Below are 22,508 nucleotides of genomic sequence, written 5' to 3' on the forward strand. Positions count from 1 at the left end.
AAGACTCACTGAGAATTTGATAAGAATGGATGAAAAGCTCTGAATAGAAGATATAACAAATTCAGCTTCTGGTCACCATTTTTAAGCTATCAGAATAGCAAAGATCCACAAGTTTAGTAATCCACTGCTAACAAGAGAATAAATAAACAAGCACTCACAGGGTCTTTGAATCAGTACAGGACCTTGAAAAGGATTTTAAAACAGGTGTCAAAATTTTAAACACACACACCAGCAATTCACCTGTAGGAATGCATCCTGTAGAGAGCCTGTGGAAATATATTCTACAGCCTTATACCCAACAAATGCTCAAGAATATTAGTGCGAGGAGAGTCATAGCAATAGCAATCACCAAAGACTAGACACAACTTGATATTCCTTTATTTTACTTCAATAAAATACAGTCCCTTTATGCAACCGAGTATGAAGACTCCAAGGGAATGAAGTACATCTGTGATTGATATTATGGAACCATATATACTGTTAGGTGAAAAAAAAAAAGCATGGTGTTAGAAAGGACAGAAGGGTGGAAGGAGGAAGAGGGGAATTAAGGAAGGAAGGAGTACGTATGTAATTACTGCTGAGAAGATACACAAACACTGTTAGTAGTGGTTGCCTAAGGAGAAAAGGGAGCGTTTCAGCTGGGAAGAAAAGTGTCCATTTCGATACATGGCCTTTTGTCCTATTTGAACTTATCATTGTTTTTCATCTAAAAAAAAGCGGATTCATTCTTTTAAAAGCCCATCAAGGATTCTTCCTCAGAATAAGGCTAAATTAGGTTCTTTTTGAACAGATCTATTGCTCATTTTCCTCCTCTTACATAATGGCAGCTAATTAAAAACAATCCCTTGTGTTGGTGTAAGTACATATATTCTAATAAACGTTCATTTACAAAGGACAGCTCCACTTGGCTCCCTCTGACACCTCAAACTTAAAATGTTTCAAACTGAATTCTTTTGTTATTTAACTTTCTATTAATCCAAGTGTTTAACTGATACACTCAGGACATTATAAAATAACAGCTCATTTTACATTATAATGATATACTTCCAAAATCACTAAAACAGATTATGTTCAAATACTATTTGCAGTTGAGAACCTGATTATAGTGGTTTTGCCAAGTTGCGTATCAAGCCATCTCGGCTCTTTTCACCTTTCAGGGAATCCTATGAGGATTTAAGGAAGGCAGAGTCTCCAAACTGCACATACCCACAAATACATTTACTTTTGATTCAACAGAACTGGGAGAATGGGAGGGTAGGGGTTCAGTCTCCCACAAATCCCCTACATGGGTGTCAGGTTAATACATGTTGGTACTTTATGAGAAATAAGATGTAAGGGAGAGCCAGACTTACCCAGAGAAAAGCGAGACGTCCAGCAAGGGTGACTCTCAGTCTCAAGTGTGTGTATATAAACTCCTCTGAAGAATTTAACTAAACTGGAAATTAGCAGGTCTTACTCCCAGTAATAAACTCAGTAATAAGTAGGGCGTAATAACCTGCCTTTTAACAAACAGCCCTGTCAGTTCTGAAGCTGGTGGAGCCAGCTTGAGGAGCACTGCCTGGCAGGTACTCCCTCTCCTGAGGAGCCTCCGGTGTTGCACACATGGTCTCCGACAACACTCTTTGAAGGCTACCGCATGGATTTCGGAAGGAAAAAAAGACCTTCTATTTCCCTTTATTTTTTAATTCATTCTCTTAAAACTTGTTTTGTGTGCATGTATTGTTTAAAAAATCACACTGATATAATGAAACATACACATAATTTATAAGAAAATAAACAAGGTACTGGGGATGAAGACTCATTTTTTTTTTTTTTTAAATTGATGGAGTACAAAATCAAAGTACTTACTTCAAAGCGCACTGTACTAAATAACTTGAATTTTCCTCATCCTGTTCAGTTGCTTTAAATCCTAAATGGAAGTAACTCAGAAGTTCCCGAAGCTTCTATGTAATGCCGCCTACCAAATTCTGTGGTCATGGACTCCCCTTACAGTCTTTCACTTCTGCCTTAGCCCCTAGGGTAACCCTGGAGAGGGAGGATTTATCCATGAGATATCTTCCAGATACTCCGAATGGAAAATCATGTTATTTCCCACGGAAACAATGCTATTTAAGGTGGTTAGATTTTAAACTACTACGTGTTAACACATGTGTGTGTGTGTATTTGTTTTTGTGACTCATTTTAGAGACCTTAGTTTTAGAATATCACATCTACAGGGATGCTTGCTTAAATTCTAGATAATCTACTTAAAAACCAAACAAATAAAATCACTTAGAGAATACAACCTGCTAAGCAACACATTGCTTGCATCTGACCCAGTTCCAAACCATGATATACTTGTAAAACCTTTAGGATTAAAAGAAAAATGTCTCTTAAAATTGATTTTCTATAGAAAACAGGGAGAATGCTAACTTAACTGCTCCTTAATGAACGGGGAAGATGTGAACAGATAAAAGGAAGATGTTCCAATTTTAGAATCTGTTTTCATGTAACTTTTCATGTAACTCTCTGCATAGTCTGTTCCAAACAAATACCTTGTATGTTACTTATAGCTTTATTCTATCTTCAGGGGTATTTCTGACAGTTCTACCCACCATACAAAGCATGTGCTCATGCTTTTGAATTCACACAATTGGAGAAAAACAAGTACAGCTGACTCATTAGCAACCTAGGATTGAGGGGTGCCATCCCCTCAGAAAATCTACGTATAACTTCTGATTCCCACCCAAATTTAACTTCTGTTGACCAGAAGCCTTACTGAAAACATAAATAGCTAATGCACACATTTGTATATTATATACTGTGTTCTTAAAACAAAGTAAGCTAGAATAAATATTACTAAGAAAAACATTAGGAAAATACATTTATAGTACTGCATTTATTGAAAAAAATCTGCACAAAAGTGGACCCGTGCAGTTCAAGCCCATGCTGTTCAAGGGTCAACTGTAATAAGATAAAATTGCTAAATGAAATTTTAATGTGTTCTAAAACCCAAAAGTCCTGGCTCTGTTATATACTATCCAAGATTTAAAGCAAATCATTTAGCCTAAGTCTCAACTTTCTCTTCTAAAAAATGAGGATAATAAAGTATATATGTTCTATTTATTCCCAGGATTATTGTGTTAAAGAAATAAATATGCAGAAGTTTCTGGGAAGATATTTAAACATATGCTTCTCCACCATGTTATATAACTATCAAAAATATAAATTATGTGCACTTCAGAATCAATTAAAAAAATAAATGGGCAACAAAAAATTAGGTACACTGCCAACTTTCAGTCTAGAGTTGCTATTACTTAGTCAGAAAACTAAGCTGCTATTCAATGAACTTGGATATGCTCATATTCCTCCTTGGGGTTTCAATACTGAATGAGAATCTCCTATGGGACTTAGAAAAAACAAAACAAAACAAAAAAAACAAAAAACCCCAGATATTCTAACCCCAAACCTAATGGATCTGAATCTCCAGTGGGGGAATCTGAAAGTGCCTGGTTTTCACTAGTTCCACAGGGGCTTCTGATAAATAAGAACCACTTGATCCCACTCACCTTTTTCTGAAACAAAATTCTTGATAATTACTATAGTTGAGCATTTTATAAAGGGCATCACCAAAGTAAAAAAAAAAAAAACAAAAACACACAATTTTTGCTATTTCCTTGAAGTAATATAAACAATTAAGAATTGATATTTGCCCTAAAAACTAAATTTAATCACACATCAGCCTCCTTAGTTAACAGCTCCCTCTACTGGATAAACCAAAGGAAAATCATCCTATAATTCTAGAACACATTTTGCTTAAAAAGGAGTGCTGTGAAATGTGTAAGCCTGATGATTGTGAATCGTCCTGTACCCCTGCGGCAAATGATACAATATATGTTAATAAAAATAATAAAGTAAAAAGAAATGAACTGGCTGTGGGGCATCTGGGTGGCTCAGTGGGTTAAGCCTCTGCCTTCGGCTCAGGTCATGGTTCCAGGGTCCTGGAATCGAGCCCTGCATCAGGCCTTCTGCTCAGCGGGGAGCCTGCTTCCCCCTCTCTCTCTGCCTCTCTGCCTACTTGTGATCTCTGCCTGTCAAATAAATAAATAAAAACTTAAAAAAAAAATGAACAGGCTGTAAAATTAAAACATCAAAGATCAGTACATTTTTTTTTTCTGCAGTATCCTTTTGGGGAGTATAGTTTTGGTAGTTGGCTATTTTCTTCAATCTAGATAAAAGAACTTCCTAAAAGTAGCTATGCCTATTTTACACAGTAAAACATTCCTGAAAAACTATTACAGCTGATTTTTGTTCTTTCCTATAATCATTTAAAATGTGCAGAGTGAAAAAAACAAAATACCCAGTGTGCTCTGTTTCAACTTGACAAAATGACCATGCATGCTCAACAATGTTGCCTCTTGAAAAGTCACAGAAATGGCAATTTTAAAAATACAAAAGGAATTAAATTCATAAAGGCACAAAGAACACAAAGGGCAATAGAATCAGCAGATGGCTGATTCTGAAGAACTTCTCTAAGACTAAAGGCCGACATGATCTTGCTAGCATATGGACCACACCTCAGAGCATGCAAAGGAGAAAGCCAAACCAGAGAGGAGATCTCTTATGCCACAGCAGAACTCTGCTCCTTTCTTCCCTCATGGGTAGCAATGCATGGTACAAAGGGCAGAAACTGAGGTGATTTCAGAGCTTTGAATGAGACAGAACAACATTCACCTAAGAGACATTTCAGATGAATGAATGAATAAGTGAATGAAGCAGAGATAAACAGAAAAAACCTTGAGACTTTCAATTTGAGCCCAGCAAATATCCAGCAAGATGAACAAAACAACACATGCCACCTAAGCACCCCCTTGTGAAATTTCAGAATCCCAGGCATACATGAAAAATCTCAGAAGTTTCCAGATGGAGTGAAACAGATCACCTGCAAAAGCAGAACATCAGACTTCTTACATAAAATAATAAATACTATGTTCTTTCACTATTTATTACTTACATACTCACATGAAAAAGTTTTTCTGTCTTTGGAAAAACTGCAACAATATCATACAGCCGGACCCTTGAAGATGTTGCTCTCTAGCAGTACAAAAAGAATGTTATTGTATAATAATCAAGAATGTACACATGGAATTCTGACTTGTAGTCTAGCTACGTTTATTTTAATCACGTAGTATTTCTTACATGCCATTTCTGCTTTGCTTTGTATACGAGGTTTTAGACCCCACCCATCACCCTCCTTCCCACATTGTAACCCTTTAACTGCATACCAAATTGTGCTTATGATATAAAAATCAAACTGGATAGCTGGTGCTCTTACACATGACTGGAGAAGGTTACCAGATATTTCTGAGCACCTACTGTGTGCAGGGCACTGGGGATATGAACTCATTCAAGGCATGTCTGGGCTCTCAGTGGAACTTACCATTTTTTTATGAGACAAGAAATACACACACTAAACATGATACAATTAGGCTCACAATAAGAATACTGTTAAATATAAATTAAAATGCTAGATGTGCAAGAAAACAGGAGTAGGAGAGGGATAGATCAGTTAAACAGTTATTGCTTAAAAATGAAAATCTCAAACTTAACACCATATGTGTATGTCTATGAAGAGGTTGGAAAACTATGCAGCTGAGCCCTGAACATGGGTTCACACTACACAGGTCCACCCATACATTCTTTTTTTTTTTTTTTAATAAATCTAGTACAGTACTGTAAATGTTATTACTGTTACTATAATGTTGCTGTTATGTTATTAGTAAGGCTTCTGGTTGGCAGTAGGATGCCATTAGTTGTGAAGTTCTGGGGGAGTCAAAATTTATACATGTATATTTAACTATGTGGGGTAGGAGTAATGGGGGTCTGTGCCCTCATCCTTGGCATTGTTCAAGGCTCAACTGTATGTTCAAATACGGTTTCTGAATGACAGGATAATATGTGATATTTCTTCTTTGCCTGTTTGTACCTTTAAAGCTTTTACCTCTGATTTTGTAGAAAGAAAAGGCATTCTAAAAATCAGAGCAGGAAAGGGGAGGGGTGAAGAGAAGCAGAAGTAGGCACGAAGGGCTGCTGGGCAGACATGCTGACACAGGGCAGACCCCACGTCTTAGAAAAGTTAGGACCTAGGATTCTGTGCCCTCTGCTTGCCCACTCCCAATTGAAAAGGGACAAAGAGGGGTTACCAGGATGCTCATGATAACAAGAGAGAATGAACATCTTTGTGATCCATCAAGTCAGCTCCCTTTAGGTCTACTTGGGCCCAGAGAATCAGAACTTGGCTTTCTACTTTTGTTTTTAAGCAATGTTAATCATTATAAAAGAGGCCAGCCCTTCCTTGATGACTCTTGTTCTATGGCAGAGGAGTCCACTCCAGCTCAAGATAAAACTGCTCACATTTTCAGGATCTCTTTCTCTCTCCTTCATTAGATCCTTCCCATCAGCAGGCATACTCCTCTCTCCCAGCTACTAAAACCCAGAGATAGCAGGTTCTTGTCTGCCAACCTCCCTGTGCCTTCTGTTCCCCTATGGAGTCAACTTTGCAAGCGAAGTCAGCATCACACACTGTCTGCATTTCCTCCCGTCTCTATCACTTCCATGGAGGTGGTTTTTTGCTAAGGCAACCAATGACTTCTTGTCAATATTCCAAGACATGTCTGAGCCCCTCTCCTGCTGGACTATTCGGGCTCGAAGATGCTGCTGACCTTTCCTCACATTTCCCTTCTCACTTTGCCCATTGTCTTCATATTTCTCACAGTCCCGCCTCCGTCTCCAGTTCTAGCTCCCCTTCTCTACTCCACCATTAAATGCTGAAGTTCCTCAGGACTCTGTCCGAGAACTTCTTCACAGGTCCACACGTGAACCAGGGATTCTCATCCATTTCCATGACTTCATTTACTCTCTACAGAGCGACCGCTTCCAAATCAGTATCTTTAATCAGATCCCTCTTCTGAGGGTCACGTCCCTTTTCCCAACTACCCATTTTACAAACGCCACTGGAATCCTTACAATAACCCATCATGTCCCTAACACAATGCCTTCAAATCTGCTTCTGTTTTTATGTCCTTTCTCAGGAAAAGGTACCACCATCTACTAGCAGGCTGATCAGGCAGTGCTGGGAGCCACCACATTACACCCAATCAACCATGGAATCCTGTCAATCCTCAGCCCCTGCTAAGCCTCTTAAATCCCCTCAACCCCTCTGATCCAGTCTCTATAATGGAAACATCATAATTTCACTCCCTCATTTAAAACTTTCAAGGGCTTCCAACTGCTTACTCAGACTAGCTCCCTAACCTCATCCCAGGTTAGCCAGCTCACAAGGGTGAGCCCTACTGGTGTTGTTTCATTTCCTAGAAAACGCCATGTTTTCTTGGGGCCCAGAACCTGTGCCTAATCCATCCTGTCTGTGGGAACACTCTCTCATGTGCGCAGCACCTACATAACACTTACTGATTCTTCTGGTCCCAGGTGGAACATCACCTTCCTCAGAGTATCTTTTATTTACTACCTCCAACTCTTCAAATATTCCTCACATTCTTAATTATCTGTTTGGTGCTTGTCAATTAAACTATAACCTTCCTAAGTTCAACAATCCTGTCTGTCTTAATCACAGCAATATCTCTGGCACCCACTGTACGTCTGGTTCATGTGAGTTCAATGAAGAACAGTTGTCAAAGGATTTGTTAACTGTGGTACCCCTCTATCTGTGACAAGAGTAGAAGAGACTGTTATGTTATATGAATTCTGAGGATAAGGAGAGTAGGCAGGTATCCTAACTGGGGGCAGGGGATTCAGGGATTCAGAAGGTGGTGAGGTTCAGGCTGCCTCGGTGGCTCAGTGGGTTAAACATCTGCCTTCAGCTCAAGTCATGATCCCAGGGTCCTGGGATCGACCCCCATATTGGGCTTCCTGCTCTGTGGGGAGCCTGCTTCTCCATCTCCCTCTGCCTGCTGCTCCCCATGCTTGTGTTCCCTCTGTCAAGTAAATAAATAAAACCTTAAAAAAAAAAAAAAGAGTAGGAAGTGAGGTTCAACATGAACCAGTACAACTTAAAAGGCCAAAAAGAAGAAAAATTAACTTACCAAAACATTACAGTGAGATGGATCTGAAACGATAATCGTCAATCTAGTTAAAACTTTGATCGGTCTTGATTTTCCCTATAATCAAAAACACTCTATCAAAAAAAGTTCAAATGCCAATGAGTGACTTTCCTCTTTACCAGTGGGAAGTGGTCATTAAAAGATACCAGCAATAAAAGATAGTGACGATCAGTAAAAGCTAGTCTTCAATACCAAGGAATTTATAATATAATTAGTAAAATAAAGATGTACATGTGTTAAACTACATAAAGAGATTAAAGGTTATAGGACTTCAGGAAAAAAGATAATCAAAGAAGTACTGAATTCATAGTAAGTGAATACTTCAGGGAAGAGCTGAGTTTTGTGGAAAAGTAAGACTGGCAGAGGAAGGAACAGTGCCCGTTAGAAAACCCTACATAAAATTGGGCATATTTGAATAGTATTATAGTTCTTAAACAACAGAAGACCCACCTGTACAATTGGCAAAGTTGTAAAGAGTTCAGAAACAGCTACTGGTTTTTCAATTTCCTATAAAAAACAAAAAACAGTCACCCTAGATCATACATGTTAAAGGAATGAAGCATAATGGAAAACTTATAGGGGATTTTCAGAAAAGTTAATTTCTGGTGTAGAGAAACACTTAAGTTTAAAAAAAAAGTAAAAGGAAGAAAGCTGGAAATCAGAGAAGTGGTTGAAACATCAATGGAGAGGAGAGATGAAAACCAGTTTATAGACTGAAAAAATCTAAAAGGTACAGTTGTTGGGCCTGACGAGAAATATACACATTTACATGCACGTGTAAGAGGGGAATTAATAATGAGTCCATGTCAGTAAAATAAAAAGGAGTAATACTGGGATTACAATTCAGTCAATGACAACGTACTTTTAAAAATTACTTAAAGTTGTTTAATTAACATCACCTCAACTTTAAGAATCTTTCTACCATGCCCTAATACTTCACAAAAGCTTTGCACTGACTCAACTGTTAACATGTAAAATAAGATACTACACAAGAGGGTGCATTTAAGAAATATGCTCATCTGTAGCTTCCATATTACCAATATAAACAAAGACGATTGTAAATGCTGGTTATTAACTTCAGAAATTGTTTTTTACCTGTTTCTTTTCCTTGAATTCAACAACATGATTGATGGCAACAACTGAATAGCCAACTGAAAAGAAAAATCGAACATTCTTGTTAAATGGGACAACCTTTTCCCTGTATGCACAGGCTAGACTCAATTCATGTCAAGATTAGGGGTCAGTAGGAACAGTGGTTGTGGATATGGGCTCTGGTGTCAGACCACCTGCCTTCAAATCTATGGGTTACCACTTACAAGTTACTTAACTTCAAGCTTCAGGTCTTCAACTATCAAATGGTGTTAACAGAACTTAACCTCACACAACTGTCATGAGAAAACAAGATAATAAGCACAGGATGATTGAGAGCAGTGTGTGGCACAGAGACAGGGCTGTTTGACTTCTGTGATGTATTATTAGCACGATTCTTTTTTTTTCTCGCTCATTTCTTTTGCTTTTGACCCTCTCTACTTCCCTCAGAGGCCCTTTTCCTAGGAAAAAATGGAGTAATCACTCCTTCACACCACTGCTCACCTCCTCTTTCCAGCTGCCCACCATCAGTAGATTGGGAACTCTCTGGAGGCCAGGGCCCTGCTGTATCAGCTCAACACAGCATTTTTCTGGACATTGGGACTACCGAAAATATGTCTGGATCATGACTCCTATTTTTAAGTTACTTAAATACCAATGAGGACGACAGGATACTAGTATTAAGAGATCATGCATATTAATACCAGAAGAATGGCTCTCTCTCTCTCTCATCTGTTTGATTTCCTTCTTTCCTTCCTCTCCCTTAAATTGTTAATGAGCATCCATTATTCGACAGGCTCCAGAGAAACTTCCTCATTTTTAAACTTCTCTATCCTCGCACTTTACAGTGGAGTGTTGAGAAGACAACACTCATGATTAACTACAACCATTAAAAAGGATCTCTCAGGGCTTTGGCTTCCCTTGGATTCAAATATGCCTAACATTCTTGCATTCTGGCCATGCTGCCCCCCTCCCACCCGCATAGTACTTCTTCCCTCCTCCCCCTACCTCCTCTTCTTCTTAATACTGTTCCCACAATGTCACCCTCACGTCCCTCCCCCCTTTTCTTTGAATTTCCACAGCTTTATCCGCCTGTGCTCAATTCCCCGAAATGCTCTGATAGTGCCGTGAGGCGGAAAGGGGTGATACCAAAAGCAGTGGCGTAGGTGACTTGTACACTCGGAAGCCCAGGCTTCTGCCATCCCTCAGCTGTGGGGTGCTATGCACGTCTCCCATCTTCTCAGAGCCTCAGTTTTTTCAACTGGCAGGCAAGAAGGAGCTGGACCGGGTAATAACTCCCAGGTGCCTTCGAGTTTCCCGCGCCCGGGATCAGAGCAACACCGCGGCGGCATCAGCTACCAGGGACATCCCAGAGATCTCAGGAGACCTGGACGAGGACAGGCCCTCGAGTCCCTCTTGAACTTGGCCCGATGGTCTGGGAAACAGCGAGAGTGGGCAGGCACCGCGGCCCGCAAAGCCGGGGAGACTCACGGTGAGCGGCGTTCTCCACCAGCCCGCGAAGCGCCTTCAGATCGGAACCCGCTCGCAGGTCCAAATCTGCGAACACCGCCATGCTGAAATCACGTGACCGTCGCGCGTCCGTCTGCGCAGCCGCAGGGCTCGCCCCCTCTGGCATGCTGGGAATTGTAGTTTACCTGCGCCGCCCGCCCCTCTCTCCACTTAGATAAGTATTCGCTTTAAAGTTCGAAGGCACTTGCCTCGCCTAGAGTAGCAGCAAAAGTTAGTGTGTTGAAATCCACGGCCTCACTTCAGTCCTTCGTTGCCGCCTTCTGAATGAGAATGTTTGGTTTCCCTCGGAGGCGTTCTCATCTCCCACCATTCGTCCAGAAAATACTGTGGAAAGTGATTCTTTCGCGAACCGGACACTTCCTTTTGAAACAGTCGTAAGAAACCCTTTTCCCTCCGCCTTCTGAAGTCCATTCTGTTCTTTGAAACGGGCTGATCCGGAAGACGGAGAACTGAGCAGAAGGTCTAGGGTCTCTCGGTCCAGTCAGAACGGGCGGTCCCCGGCGCGCGGCTCCGTCTTGCGGTCCCCGTCTGCGGCCACGAGATGGCAGGGCTCTCTCTCGGTCGAGCGGGGAGCCCAGGACTGGGTTAGCCAGACAGGTTCGACAGGGGAGATGCAAAATTGAAATCTGTCCGTTTTCCCGCTGAGAAGTGAACAAAGTGGCACATATCCCACACACATTGGATGTTTCCACATTTTTGGACTTCATTTAAATGAGCTCTCGAAGATTGATAAATTATCCGACAACGTAAAATTGTGGAACTACAGTTTACATCGGGGCTTCTCAAACTGGACCGGGAGTCTCACCTCTACCCCATCCTCCGGTCCCCTCCCCCGCCTCCAGTTCTTCGGAGACGCCGTAGGTGGTCCGGTGTGCGTTACGGGTGAGCAGGGGCTCTGGCCGCATAAAACTGGTTTGACAACAACCGGATCGACCTCTACTCCGCGAAATAAGAAGAGCCCACTGACTGGGGGCTTAAATTTCCCGACAGTAACAAAGTGCTGTAAACGTTTCTAAACAGTTTCAATTTCTGTACTTAAAACAAACAGTACCTAGATAGTCTCTGGTCTATGGACCACACCGTAATGATTGGTCCTTCTTTAAATGCTTTCTTTCCTGATTTCGGAAGGCAATTTTAAGAGGGTTCTGTTCCATGTGAAAGCATGCAATTCTCCTTTTGGTTAAATTTAATAAAGAAGAAATATTTTGCCTTTTTCCAGTACTTGATATTTCTTAAGTAAGAACAATTTTTTTTCTTCTTTTTTTTTTTTACTTCTGTAAATAGAACAAGGTCATGCAAAGCAAACTCTGCTTTTCATCGGGAAACCTAGGGTTAATTTTGCAAGATCATACAGGTATCTTCACCTATGACCACAGTTCTAGAATGGTCAGAAATAGGACCAAGGTGTGGTGAAGGTGAATAAAATAACTGACTTTTGATGTCAGCATTAGACGAAAGAGGGCTTCTCTCTTTGAAAGTCATTGTGCTTTTCTTGTGAACTGTACATTTAGACTTCTTTTCCCATTTTCACCCCCAGGCCTAGATGAGGAGGAAACGAAAGGGGGAGAAAAAAATGAATAGAGAAAAGTCACTGAACACTTTATTGAGGGCCAGCTAATTGGTGAGTACTTACTTGGATATCTTATTTAATTTTCAAAGCAACCGTGAGTTAAGTACTGGCTTTTTGTTTTTGTTTAGCAACATCTGCATTTTACATCTGAGAAACATATGGCTCAAGTAATAGGGATAGATCTATATATACATCCAGGCAGTTTGGCTCAGTTTTCCCTTCCTGTATTGTCTCCTGGACAAAATAAGCAGTGGAGAGAGTTGGAGGTTGGGAAAGGAGGAGGGAGAGATAGGATGGGATGGTGATAGGGGAGAAGAACAAGGAAGAAGGGTCAGAAGTTGGCCTGCAAGGGAAGCTGAGGCAGCAAGGATCTGGAGTTTGAAGGACACCCTGAAAATATCTGCCTGGAAAATAATAGTACTGCATAATTACTCTGTGTACTTTGTGTCCATTATCTGGTTTATCCATTTTTGTATCCACGTTGTATTCATTATCTGAATAATCATCACAACCAGCCAATGAAGGAGATACTGTTATTCCTATTATATCTGAGGTCAGAGAAGATGGATGGCTCTTTAGTCATTTCCTCTTCCTTGGGGAGTTTAGAAAGGGTGCCTTTTGGTATCCAAAGCAACCCTTAAGCCCTTCTTGTTCTTCCCAAAGGCCTATCTTTCTTGAGCTTGTTCCCAAAAGTCAGTGTGGGTTCAGCTAATCTTTGGCCTTATCCTCTTTTCACTTGGTTCTCCTTTCGTAAATGAGTGCTCCTGTGGGCCCCTGTCCTCTGGCAGCTTATGGTTGAGGTGGGGGGCAAGGCAAGAAAGCAGTATTATAACACCATTTGCACAGGTGTGTCAGGTACATCTGGCAGAGTCTTCTGTCTCAGATTGGGGGGGGGGTTGGGGGGATTTGGAGGAGATAAAGGATGTTTTCCTGGAGGAGGGAATGCTTGATTTAAATTTTGATGGATGGAATTAAAAAGTAACAAGATGCAGAAGTCTGGGGTTTATCCACAATGGGCACAAAGTAGATAGTGCTCAGTCAAAATTTGCAGATTTAATCAATGAACCCATGAGCTCTTGTTCACCTTCATACCCACATCATCACAACTGTAGCTGTTGGATCGTATTCATTTATTTAAACACACGGCCAGAAGTTCACTGAACTGTGTGTATGGTATGCTGGCATGATACACCAGCAACCCCCAAAGCACCCCCTCTTTGATTCCCAATGATGGAGCCCTTAAAGGAGCCCTTGTGCAGATTGGAAAATGGCACCCTTCCTCTAGGCAGACTTGTATTTGCCCCCATTTGCCACAGAGCTGGTGAAGCCAAAAAGTGTGTCTATCATATGAGTGATTGGCTCAGGGGATTATGGAGGCTGACAAGTCCCCACATCTGCAGATCTAGCCCTCTGGAGACTCAGGAGAGCTGATATAGCTTCCATTCTGAAGGCCAGCAAGCTCAAGCCCCAGAAAAGGCTGATCTTTCAGCTTGAGTCCAGTGACAGAAAAAAACACAAAACAAAACCCCCAAAACACTGTCCCAGCTTGAAGGCAGTCAGGGGGGAGGAATCCTTCCTTACTTGAAGAAGGATCAGACCTTTTGTTCTATTCAGGCCTCCAACTAGGGATGAAGCCCCCCCACCCCATATTAGGGAGGTTAATTCTGCTTTACTCAGCCAACTGATTCAAATGCTAATCTCATTCAGGAAAACAAACAAGCAAACAATGTTTGATCAAATATCTAGGTACCCTGTGGACTGGTCAAGTTGATAGATAAAATTACTCATCACCATGATGCTGCCTTGGAATTAGAGCATATTAAGTGAAAACAAAAATTGCTCAGGCAACTACAACTTCTTAACTGAAGGCAAGCTTACAAAAAATGTTTATTGAAAGCAAAAGAAAGAACAGGTCCTAAACAGAAATTAGCGTTTACAAACATGGTAACTATAAATGCTGTTGCTCAGGATGTTGGAAATACAGCTTGGAACTTGCAGAATAAATTGACCTTTAAAAATCAAGTTATTTTGGGGCATTTTCTATTGCAGTTGATAATCAAGTAGATATATAAAAGCTATTTGTGTTGTTGAAAATTTCGATATGACTAAATATCATCTGGAAAAGTTACTCCCAAAAGGCACATCATTAGGAAGTGGCTTTTTTTTGCGTGTATGGAGAAGAATTTTGAAAATATTAAAGTAGATTTGTCAGAACTGGTAACCATGACTACAGATGGGATTCCTGCAGGGGTCATTTTTAACATCAGACTTATGGATCATAAGCACAATGTGACAAGATTTTGTCAAGACACAGAGTCTTAGTCAATTTATTGTACCATTGACTTGAAACCATTTTGAGCTCTAAACTTAAACACTATACAAAAATAATAGTCGTAGTAGTTAACCACGCAGTTCATGCTCCAAATAGCTGTAAATGGATATAGTGGTTGTTGAAAACATCTTGAATTGCAGAAAGAGCTTTCCTTGCTAATGTTATCAAGGAAAATATGTCTACCTTGGCTTATCAGGGAAGACTGGGTCAGATATAGTCTTTTTGGTTGATGATATATCTCCTTTAAATATTCTGATATCCCCCATCTCCCTTTAAAAGAAAAATTCACATCAGGGTGCCTGGGTGGCTCAGTGGGTTAAAGCCTCTGCCTTTGGCCCAGGTCATGATCCCAGGGTCCTGGGATCAAGCCCCGCATCAGGCTCTTTAAAAAAAAAAAAAAAATTCACATAAACTGATCTGTTCATAGATAGCAAAATTGTGTCTTTGGGATACTCATCTGGCTAGGGATAACCCAGGTCATTTTCTGCACAGAAACTGGTTTCCAGCTATGAAAATTATGGTCTAACCTCATACTGAGCATCAAAACTATGATCCAAAAAAGGTACTCTGATTTAAGTATTTAAACGTTATGATAATACTGCTTAACTTGTCCTTTCCGATTTATGTCATTACTGTGAATGAAAATTACACAAGGAAGTTTTGCTCTTTAAGGACCTACATAATAGCCTCAATCTTGCATCTTAGCCTGGAAAACATAAAATACATATATCATACTTTACAGAAAATATCTCATGAACCATTCTTTAAAACAATGTTCCACAACAGTATTGTTGCCCTCTCTTCCACCTTCCAGCCAACCCTGGGTGGGGGGGCACTTGAAAATTTATGTATTTTTTTAGACTTATTGTTGTCACAATAATTGAGAGGTGAGATGGCTGATACTAGCTTTGGCAAGAAGTGCCCAGGGATGCTAACAATCCTGCAATGTGTGAGAAAATCTTGTAGAATGAACACTCGCTCCTTGTCCGGCATGGGTAAAGCTTGTTTATCTTTTTTTTTTTTCTTTCTTTCTTTTTTTAATCTAGAACCTAAACAGGTTTTATATATAAATGCACAGCAATTTCTTTTTACAATTTTTTTTTTTTTATATGCACAGAGGTTTCCAGGAATGTAACTATTGAGTAAACAGAGGGAGGCCTGCGCTTTGCTTTGCTTGGAATTATGAGTTGGTTAGAAAACTAGAAGAGTTGTTCCTCATTTCAGATATCATGTCATTGCAATAATAGTGCTGCTGTTATTTGGGTTGACAATACAGCACCCCTGCATCACTCTGCATTTGTAGCCTTCACGTTTATGGTGACGCACACATATGCAATTACCTTTATCGACATACATATATGTATATCATCTTAAAAATAAAATCTAATACATGTTAAAAAAAGCAAGTATATATATTTAGCCTTTACTTACAAATAGTACATGTAAATTAGAAATACTGACAATTTTCAGTTAGTTAATTTAAGTCTAAATTTAGTGGGGCTCAGTGGGTTAAGGGTCTGCCTTCCGCTCAGGTCATGATTCCAGGGTCCTGAGATTGAACCCCATGTCAAGGTCCCTGCTCAGCCAGGAGTCTGCTTCTCCCTCTGCCTCTCCCTCTGCTTGTGCTCTCTCTCTCTCTCAAATAAATAAATTCTTTAAAAAAAATAAATCTAATTTAAACTATTAGAATCTAAACATATTTATTTAAAAATATCCCCCATATTTATGGAACCCTGTCCTCTTTCTAGCAGCCTAACTGAAATGTTAGCTCTGTGAATTCTTTGGTTTCCCCAGTCAGGTCCAATGCCTCTTTCCTGTGGACTTAACGTTAGTTCATACCTATTTGCACATTGTACTACAACTTGTATTATTAGACTCAGTAAACATTGGCTCAATCAATGAGGAAATGCTGCTTTTATCAGTTTTTCTTTACATTTCTCTAAATTGAAGAATTTAATTTTTCTTTTAATTCGTCCTTCAGGTTCAGAGATCGAAAGCCAACATTACTGAATTTGTTCCCTGATAAAAGCTCTCCATGGCAGTTTTTCTTTGTGGAATTTATACTGAGGAACAGATTTCCCACTAGGCGGCGCGCACGTACCACTTATATTTCAAAAACAGTCCTAGTATGGAAAAAAATGAGTAATTTAAAAATAAGCGTTCTTGGATCTATCTGTTCTTTGATTTTCTATTTATCTTTTCTTATGACAATTTTTAAAGGTTACATTTATTTTGTAAAGAGAATGGAAGTTTTCTAAATGGAAGGAACCAAAGAAAAAAAGTACATTTTTTGTCGTCATCCTTGGGAGCTAATGCAAACAAAGGTAGCATAATTAAAGGATGTATATTCTAAAAGAAAACCAAACTCACAATTCACTTTTAAGCTGAGGAATTCTTTTATACCATGAGTGACACTTGGTTATAGGCATACATATAACAGACATACATACACTCAGTTCATTTGACAAATGTTTATTGAACACCTAACACGTGGAAGAAATAAGAAAATATCCTTGTCTTTGGGGAGTTCACAGTTTAATGGGAGGATAGTCAGGTATATATAAAGCATATGTGGGGGCACATGGGTGGCTCAGGGGGTTAAGCCTCTGTCTTTGGCTCAAGTCATGATCTCAGGGTCCATGGATGGAGCCCCACATGGGGCTCTCTGCTCAGCAGAGAGCCTGCTTCTGGTCCCCCCCCCGGCCCCCCCCTCCGCTTACTTGTGATCTCTCTGTTAAATAAATAAATAAGATCTAAAGCATATTGCACTGGTAGATGCTAGAATAAAGATAGGGGAAAAAATGCTTCAGGAATCTAGAAAGGATAAAACTAGCTATGGTAAAAGGGGTCACAGAGAGAGGGGCATTCTTGGTTCCAGCTTAGCTAGCTGCTCTTATCCCAAACTGAGCCTCCCCAATGTCTGTTGACAGATTTCAGTCATTGTCATGAGGATGAGTGTTCTGAATTCTGTCCCTGTGCTACTGCCCCACAGCCCAACTGGTAGTCATAGGGTAGGGTAGTATTTGGTTATTGGGATCAAGGGAAACCCCAGTGAATATTTTAGTTGAGTGAGGCAATGGGGTATTAAATTGAGGAACTGAAAAACTTCGGAAAAGTAAGAGTAACTCTGTAGGAAGTCAGCAGCATTGGACATTGGAAATTACTGGAACCCCAGTCAGCATGACATTATTCTGCTTAACTGACTGGTGAGTCGCCAGTGGGTCCTATGACTTAGAAAGCTTTATTTTACTTGTGTTTCTTAAAGTAAATCTAGATTGCCAGAATATGCTGGTTTTAGGGGAAAAAACTCTCTTTAAGTTTATGTCCTATGGATGGGTATGTGTGTGTCTGCATAGATATGATTAAGCATATGCTTTGGATGAGCTATGAGTACCTAGGGGGAGAAAGAGCTTATAAAAAGACGATAATTCCTGTTGTAGGACTCGGCGGCTCTTTTCTACTACCCCAGAGCAGTTTTGAGAGAGGAAGATTACCAGTTGGAAGCATCAGAAAGCTGCAGTCTCAAGTACCCTCACTGACAATTTTATGAGACCGTTGTTATAGGAAATGAGAGTCTAAACAAGGTTTCATACTTCTTAAAGCAGCAGAGTTATTTTTTAAATGAAAGAAATAAAAGGGATGAAAACGAACAACACGATTTGATTTAAATGCCAACACTTCTCTTATTCTCTCCAGTGTAACTGCCAAAGAGTAGGTGGGCTGGGGGAGGGTGAAGGAAGCAACACCTTGGTATGGATTTTAAACACTAGGAAATGAAGGACAAAACAAATATCAAATTTAGGTGAGTGTTTAGGGATTTTGTGGATTTTTAAAGCTCTACCTTTAGCTTTTCATTACAAGAAAATTATGGAAATGTATACATGAGATTTTTAGCGTTTTTATGGCGAGAGGATTATTTGTTAGTCAAGGTTAGAGAGAAACAAAGAATTCCAGGTAGTTCTGTCAGGATCTCGAAATAATGATAGATGAAATTTAAACTCAACATAAGCAAGGTAATGTTGCAGAAGCTGAGATTTTCAATAACTATGTTTATGCATTGTGACAGCTTATAAATTAAAAACCTAGCAACTCTAAGGAAATATACCCAGCCATCACCCAGGATAACGTAATAGAGGTGACGGCTCTATAAAAAGGGGAGTTTGGACCTGATGCTGTATAGAAAATGGAAGAGGAAGTCAATTTGAAAGTAGTACTTTACTGATTATCTGGCATCCTACAATGAAAAAGTGAAGGCTAAAAACATCAGAAGGTGTTATGAAATAAGTAGGCCTGATAAGAGCTGGTAGGAGTATAGGCGGCAAATTATATTAACTGTAGATTCAAATAATACAACTATTGCTTTTAAATTCTTCGTATAATTCATTAGTGTGGGCTATTGTTTATGAGAGCCAAGACAATGTAATGTAAGTTGGCCTGATTACTCAGGGGGAAAAAGAGGAAAGTCAAGATAAGTTAAAATGAGGGGCACCTGGGTGGCTCAGTGGGTTAAAGCCTCTGCCTTCAGCTCAGGTCATGATCTCAGGGTCTAGGGATCGAGCCCCGCATCAGACTCTCTGCTCAGCGGGGAGCCTGCTTCCTCCTCTCTCTCTGCCTGCCTCTCTGCCTACTTGTGATCTCTGTCTGTCAAATAAATAAATAAATAAATAATCTTAATTAAAAAAAAAAGATAAGTTAAAATGATTAAAGAGTTAAAATAAGAAAAGTCAAACGTAGCTTGTGAAATTACCACCTTAGAGAATTTTCAAGAGTCCTTGAGACAATTCTAAACTCAAAACCAGAGAATTAAACCATTTCAGTGTAGTCGTATAAGATCTTGGTTCAGTCATTAACGGTCTCTCAACCTCTGTTCCCCTGTCTTGAAAGGTAAACAAATGGTTTCTTCGATGCCTTCCAGCACCAAACTAGTTTTCTTTTGTCTGAAATTATGTTTAATACTAACATAAGTAAGATTGAAGACATTTCCTCATCCATATTCTTAACTACTAAATGATATTGCTTTGTGGCCTATGTAGCTTTCACTCTTCCTCTGACTCAATGTATTGATCTGCTTATCTCAGTGAGAGAGACCTTGAAATGGTCATAAATAGTGACCATTAGCCCACCATGTGGGTATTTTTTTTTTTTTTTACTTAAAAATATTCTGTTTTTAAGTGTAGAGAGAAGAATATGGACATACTAATCACATAAACCTCGGTTTGAAACCTAACTGTGCCTTTCCAGCTGAATGCAGTAGCAACTGTGTTTCCTTATCTGGAAAAATAGGGCTAATACCCACCTTGTAGAATGTGAGTATTATTCAGCTCTCAGATCAATACATTTTGAGGTTTGTGTTCCCTTTCTTCCTATTTATAATCTGCTAGGGCCATCTAGAAAAGAAAACAGATTTGATTATTTTTAGAGTCTTTAAAGAAATCACTGCTGGTTTACAATAAAACCTTTATACAAAATGGAGTGAAGTAAGTGTCAAATAGTAAAAATCAGCCACTCTGACAGGCTTTGAATATCAAGGGGGTTTTAGGCAATAGGCACTAAGTCAACATACACCTCCAGGGTTCTTTTGCAGAACACCATAACCGGTCATTTCTTCGCTTATGGGCAAGATTTCCAGAATACCATGGGAAAAATTAACCCTTATTTCAGTATATTAGGCTTCGAAGTCGGAATAGAAAAGCTCCCCGGATCTATTTGCAGAGCCCGAAAGGCCTGTTTCTAGACGCTGGAGGGTTAGTCACAATGGGTTTAAGCCCCGTGGTGGGCTCTTCCCCAGAGCCCCCAGCTCCTCTTGAAGGCAGCCCACCCTCTCCCTGCTTTCTTCTGAGCTCCCACCCCCACCCCAGTCGGCTGCTTCTCCTTTTCCATCTTCGCTTTCTCCCAGAAGTGGTCAAAATGGGAAACGGAAGTATCTATTTGTTGCTTGGTGTGGTGCTCGAAAAGGTTTTTTAATTAAGAAAAAAAAAAAAATCCTCTTGAGGTTCTTCATTTTGCAGTGAGTCCGAGCGTCCGCCGGTCCCCTTGTCCTCCCCCATCCAAGTGTCGTTCATTCTGTGAGGAGGCTCGAGTCTGTCGGAGGGGGTCTGCGCCTCCAGCCGCACAGAGGGATCTGGGAGCAAACCGGCTCCGGATCCCGAGAGGCGCGGGGAGCACCGCCCCCCACCCGGCGGGGAGGTGCGGGAGAGGCGGCGGCCCGGCCCAGCCGGGGAAGCCCGTCCCGGGAGCCGGAGGGGCGCGGGCAGCGGCGGCGGCGGCAGCGGGGACGCGGCGCCGCTGCCGCAGGGGAGCGGCGGCGGCGGGCGCGAGGGGCGGGGCGCACTCCGCAACTTCTGCCGCTGCCTGCCGGGCGCGCTCGGCCGAGGCGCGCGGCGGCTGCGGGCTGCGGGGCGGCCAGCCGAGCGGCGCCCGCGGGCCCGTGAGCCGCGCGTCGCGGGCGTCCGTCTGTGTCGGGGGCGCCTCCCGCGGGGAGTCTCGGCGCGGTCGTGCTCCCGCGTGGTCCGCAGCGGCTGGGGCCCCGGGACGTGCGGGGCCGCGGGGCCGAGCCGAGGCGCCCCCCAGCGGCCGGCGCGGGTCCCATGGCTGGGCCGGGCGGAGCGGAACCGGCGAGGTGAAGCCCCCGGGCCGGAGGCCGGAGCGCGTGGCGGGGGCGCCGGCTCCATGGGCAGCAGCGCACAGCGGCACGATGATGGACGTTAACAGCAGCGGCCGCCCGGACCTCTACGGGCACCTCCGCTCTTTGCTCCTGCCGGAGGTGGGGCGCGGGCTGCCGGACCTGAGCCCCGACGGCGCCGGCCCGGTCTCGGGCTCCTGGGCGCCGCACCTGCTGCGCGGGGTCCCAGAGGTGACGGCCAGCCCGGTGCCCACCTGGGACGCGCCGCCGGACAATGCCTCCGGCTGCGGGGAGCAGATCAACTATGGCAGAGCCGAGAAAGTTGTGATCGGCTCCATCCTGACGCTCATCACGCTGCTGACGATCGCAGGCAACTGCCTGGTGGTGATCTCGGTGTGCTTCGTCAAGAAGCTCCGCCAGCCCTCCAACTACCTGATCGTGTCCCTGGCGCTGGCCGACCTCTCGGTGGCCGTGGCGGTCATGCCCTTCGTCAGCGTCACCGACCTCATCGGGGGCAAGTGGATCTTTGGCCACTTCTTCTGCAACGTCTTCATCGCCATGGACGTCATGTGCTGCACGGCCTCGATCATGACCTTATGCGTGATCAGCATCGACAGGTAAGGGCCGGGCCGCCCCGTCCTGGGTCCGGCTGGGGATGTGCTGACCGCTCCACCGCTAGCGCCCGCCTTTCTTGGGAGGATAAGCCAGACTCCTAGGCGGGATGAAGGGCTGCGCCGAAAACATCAACCCCCACACATCAACCCTACACCAACCGAGCAACTTCAGTTAGAGCAGAGCCTATATGCACCTTGAAAAGAAGAGCCCGAAATGTTTTAGTAAGGGTTTTAAGACCAAAGTTTAAGATTTTAAACATTAGCAGTTCCAGCAGGGGGTCCCTGGGCTTGGTTTTTAGAAGGAAAAGATCTGATCCTTTCTGAGCTTGATAAACCCTTGCTGTGAGTCTGAAAGTGTCATTTCTTACTTTAAGAAATCAGTCGTTGAAAAGGCTCCTTGCTTCCAGATTGTGGGAGCTCCTCCCCAGGCCAGTGAGGGGACTGAGGAGGGTTCCAGAATTGGGGTTCTACATATCTGAACCCCTATCATTGCTGATTTCAAATCTCATTCTCCTGGGAGTCTGATTTTAGCGTTTGGCAACGCTGTCTGTATCCTGCAGCCTTGCTGACTGGAGCCTTACTCCCTGTCTGAATGGTTGGTTCTAGTCTTGCATCACATCCCTTGAGAATCTTCTCTTACGAACTCTCCAGT

The 22,508-nt window shown here is 42.1% G+C and overlaps 2 protein-coding genes across 8 annotated transcripts in view; one reads left to right on the forward strand and one right to left on the reverse strand.

Moving 5' to 3' along the window:
* Positions 1 to 10,802, reverse strand: part of RPP30 (ribonuclease P/MRP subunit p30) — a 30,382-nt gene extending 19,580 nt beyond the window's left edge. For all 6 annotated transcript variants that reach the window (XM_004749676.3, XM_045068655.1, XM_013054746.2 and 3 more), the window contains exons 1-5: positions 10,680 to 10,802; positions 9,195 to 9,250; positions 8,550 to 8,606; positions 8,082 to 8,156; positions 5,002 to 5,073 (exon numbers count right to left, since the gene is read on the reverse strand). In XM_004749676.3, coding sequence (XP_004749733.2) covers positions 5,002 to 5,073; positions 8,082 to 8,156; positions 8,550 to 8,606; positions 9,195 to 9,250; positions 10,680 to 10,761 — 342 coding nt within the window. In that variant the 5' untranslated portion in view covers positions 10,762 to 10,802. The remainder of the gene's footprint in view (positions 1 to 5,001; positions 5,074 to 8,081; positions 8,157 to 8,549; positions 8,607 to 9,194; positions 9,251 to 10,679) is intronic.
* Positions 10,803 to 20,615: 9,813 nt separating this feature from the next.
* Positions 20,616 to 22,508, forward strand: part of HTR7 (5-hydroxytryptamine receptor 7) — an 80,172-nt gene continuing 78,279 nt past the window's right edge. For both annotated transcript variants that reach the window (XM_004749674.3, XM_004749673.3), the window contains exon 1: positions 20,616 to 21,859. In XM_004749674.3, the coding sequence (XP_004749731.1) occupies positions 21,315 to 21,859 (545 nt within the window). In that variant the 5' untranslated portion in view covers positions 20,616 to 21,314. The remainder of the gene's footprint in view (positions 21,860 to 22,508) is intronic.

The sequence above is a fragment of the Mustela putorius genome, unplaced genomic scaffold (genome assembly GCF_011764305.1).
Source record: "Mustela putorius furo isolate JIRA1106 unplaced genomic scaffold, ASM1176430v1.1 tig00003909_pilon_pilon_pilon, whole genome shotgun sequence".
Taxonomy (NCBI): domain Eukaryota; kingdom Metazoa; phylum Chordata; class Mammalia; order Carnivora; family Mustelidae; genus Mustela; species Mustela putorius.